At 34.8% G+C, this 7,012-nt stretch overlaps 1 protein-coding gene and 1 long non-coding RNA gene across 4 annotated transcripts in view; one reads left to right on the top strand and one right to left on the bottom strand.

The window, feature by feature from the left end:
• The window catches only part of LOC117286342, a 6,749-nt gene extending 3,663 nt beyond the window's left edge, over positions 1-3,086 (top strand). Inside the window, exons 2-3 of the long non-coding RNA XR_004517475.1 lie at positions 2,769-2,857; positions 3,065-3,086. This is a non-coding gene — a long non-coding RNA (uncharacterized LOC117286342). The remainder of the gene's footprint in view (positions 1-2,768; positions 2,858-3,064) is intronic.
• Aftph (aftiphilin) overlaps positions 1-7,012 on the bottom strand; it is a 49,284-nt gene that overhangs the window by 17,842 nt on the left and 24,430 nt on the right. For all 3 annotated transcript variants that reach the window (XM_010609742.3, XM_010609740.3, XM_010609741.3), the window contains exons 6-7: positions 6,575-6,631; positions 3,311-3,433 (exon numbers count right to left, since the gene is read on the bottom strand). In XM_010609742.3, the coding sequence (XP_010608044.1) occupies positions 3,311-3,433; positions 6,575-6,631 (180 nt within the window). The remainder of the gene's footprint in view (positions 1-3,310; positions 3,434-6,574; positions 6,632-7,012) is intronic.

Raw genomic sequence — 7,012 nt, 5'->3', positions numbered from 1 at the left:
AAAAAATCGAGTAACTGGACAAAACAGGTTTATGCAGTAACAATACTTCTGGATAAATCATGCAAGGTATAACATTAACATGTTCTATCTAAATGATATAGCAGTGGTGCTTAGTAGTTCAGTAGAATTTTTGCTTTTCATATCATATAGGTACACAGCATTTTGAGGACATATCCAAAAATATAATGAAGTGCTAAAATGAATTTTGTGGAAATAAATGAAAAACAAAACGCCTAAGCAAGAAAAGGCAAACTAAGAACATTCGTAAATGAGGCGACTCAGAGAGAAAGCATTGGAATGAAGCATTTTAGAATAACTTCAAGCAATGTGGTATGAATAATTACTGCAGAGACCCAGCACTAAGGAAACAAAGTCAAATAACAAAGAAAACAAAAACAGAGAGACTGAGACAGAAGATTTGGATTCTAGTTCGGATTCTAGTTCTAGCTATACCACTACTGAGAGCCTTCCCAAAATGTTTCCTTTTTATAAACTGAAAAAAATGGAGCATGGTATAATTGTTTTTTTTTCTTTCAGCTTTAAAATTCTGATCCAATTGAAATAGTCCCATCCAGTAGGCTAAGAGAAGCTGCTAATAGTGACTAGCTGTTAGATAACTGGCAGTCAAAGAATTCACTGTCCTGCAGGGCATATGGTTTAAGTATTGATTTTTTCCTCCCTGTTCCTAGGGATTGAACCTAGGACCTTAGACATGTAGCTGGGCAACTGAGCTACATTTCTAGCCCTTTTAAATTTTGAGAGTCTTGCTAAGGTGCCATGGCTATCCTTAAACTTGTCATCCTCTTGCCTTAGCCTCCCAGGTAGATGGGATTACAGATGTGCACCACCACACTCAGCCTCTGATATCGATCTATCAGTAATGGCATCATAAATAGTGAGACCTCGAAATTCAGTGGATAAAGATAAAACTAAAAACAATCTGAAGGTATCACTACTAATTTTTACAGATGAGCCATGTTTTCAGGTAAAAGTAACTTAGAAAAAAATACCATTAACAGTTACATAAGCTCTTTTAATTCCTCAACCAGAAATATCATAATTACAATACTGACAAATTCAAGACAATTTTTTTGGGGAAAAAGCACAATAAAACTTGATGAGTATATCAAAAGTGTGATAGAACAGGCAGATCCAAAGCATGCAGTCATAACAGGAATTACACAACCGTATTAAGTTTGAAGGCCATCATTCAAGAATGCTAAAAAGAAGTATGGAATATGTTTTATGGAAAACAAAAAACAAAAAAACAAAAACAAAAATGAAAACAGATATATGAATGTACTGAACCAGGTCTTTCTTAACAAAATTTGCTATGCTTTTACCCACTAAAGGATGTTTCATCTGCAAAATATACTAATGGGAATATGTAACAGTATTACTTACTATATGGCCAAAAAAGGGTCTTACTATGCAGTCTATCTAGGCTGTCCTTGAACTCACAGTGATCCTTCTGCCTCAGCCTCCTGAGTAGTGGGACTACAGGTGTGCCACCACACCCAGCAGTGTGTTAACTCTTTTAACCGAAATCAAAGGTACAGAGCCAAGTGAGGATCTTACAATTCAGTGACAGAGGTCATGCATCTCAGAATAAAATTACTATACATGTTCTTTATTAGGTCATCTGGAATATGCTTTTAGTCAAGTCTACATTAAGTAAGAAAGATGACAAGCTATGTTGTACAAATATAACAAAGTATATAATAAGATCAGATCAAAATGGGACAAAAATGGTAAGCAATGACCAATGCCAGTAAAATATGCACTAACTTATGTGGCTCAACATGAAGATTTAGTTAAAGGGATAAGGAAAAGGGGAAGGAGGCAACAAAAACTTGCAATAAATGTCTCAATAAGAAAGTTTGATTTTTAGTAAATGTACCAAGTACCTTCCAATAACTAATCTGTAGGAATAAGAATGACGGTGGAAGTAGAAGTGGAAATGGGCTATGAGAGAGGAAATTTTAGAATCTGTATAAATAGGGTAGGCACCTGGCAGCAGTTAATAGCCAGAGGGTAAAATGAGGGTAAGGAAAGGAAGGTAACTAAGGACAGATTCTACTTCCTGAATCATTTGCCCAAACCACCTTGTGCCAAACTGTCAGTAAAGCCAGTCATTGTATGTAACAGGCTCCCTTCCCCATTAATTAAGTGCCAGTAATGAGCTAGCTTTAAAGTGATGTTTCTTCCCAAGAATAAACTAAGTGGTGCAGAGCAATAACATTAGATGTTTCTTGAAAAATAGCTGAGAGTATAGGACTATACTTTATACATCTATGGTGAACACTAGTCCTATAGGAGTCCTCTTTTGCCCAATCCCCCAAAAGTCCTGTGGCCAAGTACATTTGAGAATAAATTAAAATTAAATAGAATTATTTACTGCAGGATTCTTCAGAATCCTTAATGTCTGTGTTGTGAATCTCCAAGGACAGTTATGAGGTTATAATATGAAGTACAGTATTTCTCCAAATTACTTTACCCTGGAACATCACTTTAGTAGACCACTGCTGGGGATTAGTATTCAATGGAGCACATCTTTTGGAAAAGGCTCTGCTCTGCATTTTGGTGTTAGATACAACTGATGATATTTAAGGTCAAGAAATGACATGCAGGTCAGGAATATGGTTTAGAAATGGTAATGTTCATGTAAAAAGGTTAACTTCTAAACAATATTTTAAAAGGTACTGAATCAATTTCTTATTTGATGTGGAAAGAGTAAGGAACCAAACTAGGCTATTATTTTTTCCCAGATAAAAAGTGAAAGAGCATACTGGACTGAAACATACTAGACTGAAATAAAATTTGTGCTTAAATGTGCCAGAGGTAAAGAACAAAAAAGGTGAGTCAGCTTTTGTTACTTTCTCAAATTTCAGAGGACTCCAAGAAATATATACCACAGAGGACCTGAAGGGCTGGCATACATACACTGTTTCCCATTATTTCTCAAAACCCAACACTTACCAGATTTGTTTCAGTAACTGTGATTGTACAATGCTCACATTGCAAGAGACTGTAGAAATAACTAATTTATGCTCTTCATTTTTAGGTCAAGAGGCTAAGGCTTCACTGACTTAAGCAGTTACATTCACCCTGTTCTCCAATTATGTATTTGAAAATTAGAGGTAATTTGTTCACTGTATTTCAAAGTATGTTAACAATCACAATCATGTCTATCATTAAATCAGGTTTTAAAAATATTAGAACCGTTATATATTAAGGAAAAAATCATTGTGTGTAGACATGTATGTCCAGACATGCATACACACTCCTGTAGCCACATGAGTATTTTTACCTGGAACTGATCAGATGTGCATGTGTTCATCTCTGCTGTCATGGTGGTTGTCTGACCAATGGAAGCAATTTTTTCTGCAGCAGATAGTGGTTTCAATGGTTCCTTGGTGGGCTCTAACATACCCTGCAAAAGGCATATTAGTCATTCTTCAGGGAGGATTAACCCATAAACTTTATAAGCGAACTGGTGAAGAAAAAGACGAAGAGGAAATGCAAGTCATCTGGAAAGTACTAAAGACAAAAATGGACCTTTCAAAATTTCATTTACAGAAAGTCCTATAGTAACATAAGGGGAGTGGTTTCACAATAACCCTTAAAATCAAAAGATTTAGAAAACCTTGTACTTACAATTAGATGTAATATAGAGTATCGTTATTACTGTTACACAAAGATTAAATGTAACTTTGGAGCGGGTGTGGCAGGAATACAATGATTTATCACATCTAGGTTCTAAGAATCCAACATTTTTATGATGTTTAAGACTGAAATTGCAGAAAAGGGCAAACTTCATACATAGTGATGCCTAGAGAAATGAGAGCTGATTCTGAATCATGCCATATAACATCTTAATGTCTATACAGTCTTTAGTGTGCTATTTAGCGTTTGATTCTGAATCCTTAATTCCACTAAGGCACTGAAGTACTTTTGTTTTTGCAGTGCTAAGATGGAACCCAGGGCCCAGTGCATGCTAAGCTAAGTGCTAAGCACTTGCTCTACCACTCCCACCCTGAGTCTTTGTACTTAGTTTCCTGGATTGGCCAAGTAGACAGGAAACCATCTTACATGTCCCACTGTTTTTTTTTTTTTTTTTTTTTAAATCTAATACTTTCTAACCTAAAGAAAGATACCCAGGATGGGTACAGAAACGAAGGAAAAACCCAGCACATTCCATCAATACTATGTAATATATAAAATGGATAATCCAGGATAATGGCCTAAAAATGCAGTTTTACATATTTAAAAATATCACTTGAAAGCCCCAGGTGTGGTGGTGCATGCCTCCAATCCCAGCACTCAGGAGGCTGAGACAGTAGGATCACTATGAATTCGAGGCCCACCTAGGCTACACAGTTCCAAGGTCAGCCTGAACTAGATAGCAAGAACCCATCTCAAAAACAAAACAAGGGTCAGGCGTGGTGGTGAACCCTTGTAATCCCAGCACTCCGGAGGCTGAGGTAGGAGGATCGCTGTGAGTTGGAGACCAGCCTGGGCTACATAGTAAGTTCCAGGTCAGTCTCAACTATACAGTGAGACCCTGTCTCAACACCTCCCCCGCAAAAACACCACAAAACAAAATAAAAAGCAACAAAAAAACAAAAAACAAACAAATAAAAAAACAAAACAAAACAGAGGTGGAGGATTTGTTCAGTGGCACCTTGCCTGCCTCTCAAGCTCAAGTCCTTTGCTACAAAACGAGACTCTGTCTCAAAAACAAAAACAAAACAAATAGAAAAAAAAAGCTTCAGTAGGAGCTAGAAAAATGAAAGAAAATTCATAGTCTAAATACATTCATTATATAGGATCTCTAGTATGCTCTTATGCAAAGAGAAAATACATCTGACAAACAATTACTAGTACTAGCCAAGTTTTCTAATTTGAAATATTTAGCCCATGGTTCTCAAATTGTTGTCTCTAATTTGCAGCTACTGTGTCAGCTTCTCGGAATTTAGATGTTCAAATTCTCAAGACCCAACCCAGACCTACTGAATAAGAAAACTGGAGGTGGTAACCACTAATCTGTATTTTAACAAGGATTCCAAGTGGCTTATGATCTGGAGATACTATCCTTCCAGATAAGATCAAAGATTACTGAACAGTGGGAAAAATTTAGGTAGCATTAAAATTTCATATTACAAAGAGTAAGTTTCTAAATGAAAGATATCACAGGACAGACATTTATATTCACTAAATAAACTTTAACTGTTTCTTTTTTCTGGTACCAGTAACTGAACTCAGGACCTTGTGCTTGCAAGGCATGTGCAGTGCCCCTAAGCTAAATCCCCAGCACTCCTAAATAAACTTTGTATTAGATGTTATAAAATCATCACTAATGAACATGATAAGGTAGAAAAAGTGTAAGCCTCAGCCTCTAATGTCTCATAAATCTCAAAGAACCCACTAAAGTGTTGAGGCATAAGTATTTCACTGTCCCCAGCACCCTGAATGATAATTCCTATTTAGATCAGGACAATCTAACATTAACCATCTCTGGAGTGCTCCTTATTGAGGGGGAAAAAAAAATCCAAGTAACTAAAAAGTTAAAGAAAAGTTCTGGGTTCTCTGGTACTACAACAAAAGAAAGTACAGGGATCATTAAGATATTAAAAATGCAAGGTAACCATTTACAAAAGAGCACAAATTGACAGAGCTCGAGGACATAAAGTTCCACAAAACTGCAAAACTGAAATAAACTGAAAATGTTCCAATTCAATACCAATAATTAGTGTTTATTCAAGGAAAAGATTTGTAGAGGGAAGAGGTTAAATTCCATACCAAATGCACTTTTTTACGAGTAAAGTGGTAAATTTTAAATTCAATGCCAGGAGTTCCTTATTTTTTTCTTTCATTCTTAGAGCACTTCTAAGAGATTGATTATAATAACATAATATTTTTAGTTTGACAGGATCTTTTTATTCACCAATTACTCAATGACACACCAAAACCCACAAAAATCAAACTTCAAAATGTGATTGAGTCTTGTCAAAGAAAAGAATGAAAATGCCTGTTTTCTTGGACTAACTGACATAACTGAAAAAACAAAATTTAACACATTTAAACGTATTAATGGAAAAACTAAGAATGAATTATGTATCTTGCTGGTTCATTTCCATTTATTTTGAATTGGTATTTCTAAACTTTTATGAACATCTGTAATATTGCATTATTTAACATTAATAACAACTGGATTAAAACAAAAATCTTTAAGCCTTCAGGTATTTCAGCTTCATTTTATAAACAAGTTTACAGAAGAAACAAAGTCCATCAAAGGTACATTTTACAAAGAGTTGTAAGCACTCATATTACCAAGATAAAAATAATTTTCAATCTAAAATGGGATAGTTTCTATAATAGAATATAAAAATGTCCTGAGATAAAGGCTTGAAGGGATTTATGAAATAAAAAATATGACACATACATATATACACCCTTAAGATTCCAACATGAAATGCCTCTTAACATACATTTCTATGTCATTCTGTATATGATGATTTTACAGAGAAAATGCAGTAATGATAAATACATGCAGAGACATTTCTATACTTACCAATCCTGCGGCATACATGGGCACTATAACAGGCTGCTTTTTATTGCCCGTGAAGAGCTACAAACATGTGAGAAAGAACATATATTAAGAATAATTTAGAAGATGTTTTGTCATATAGTGAAAGTCTCCAAAATATGTTTACAATGCTTTATTACATACAATGTAAATGATGAACTGAATAAACTAAATTTCCCATAAGGTTATATATATATATATAAGGTTATAAAAATATATTGAAAAAAGATCCCCATAGAAAATATATATGTATTTTTTTTTTTTTTTTTTTTTTTTTTTTTTTTTGGATGCTATTGTGAAGGGAGTTGTTTCACCGGTTTCTCTCTCAGTTGTTCATGTACAGGAAAGCTATTGATTTTTGCAGGGTATCTTCCCAAAAGAATTAAAAGAATCATACCACAGCGATAAATGTACACCCAAGTT

This window comes from Fukomys damarensis, unplaced genomic scaffold, assembly GCF_012274545.1.
Source record: "Fukomys damarensis isolate Sample0158 unplaced genomic scaffold, DMR_v1.0_HiC HiC_scaffold_2, whole genome shotgun sequence".
Taxonomy (NCBI): Eukaryota; Metazoa; Chordata; class Mammalia; order Rodentia; family Bathyergidae; genus Fukomys; species Fukomys damarensis.
Note: the sequence above shows the minus strand (reverse complement) of the source record. Positions and strands in the feature narration are given on the sequence as shown.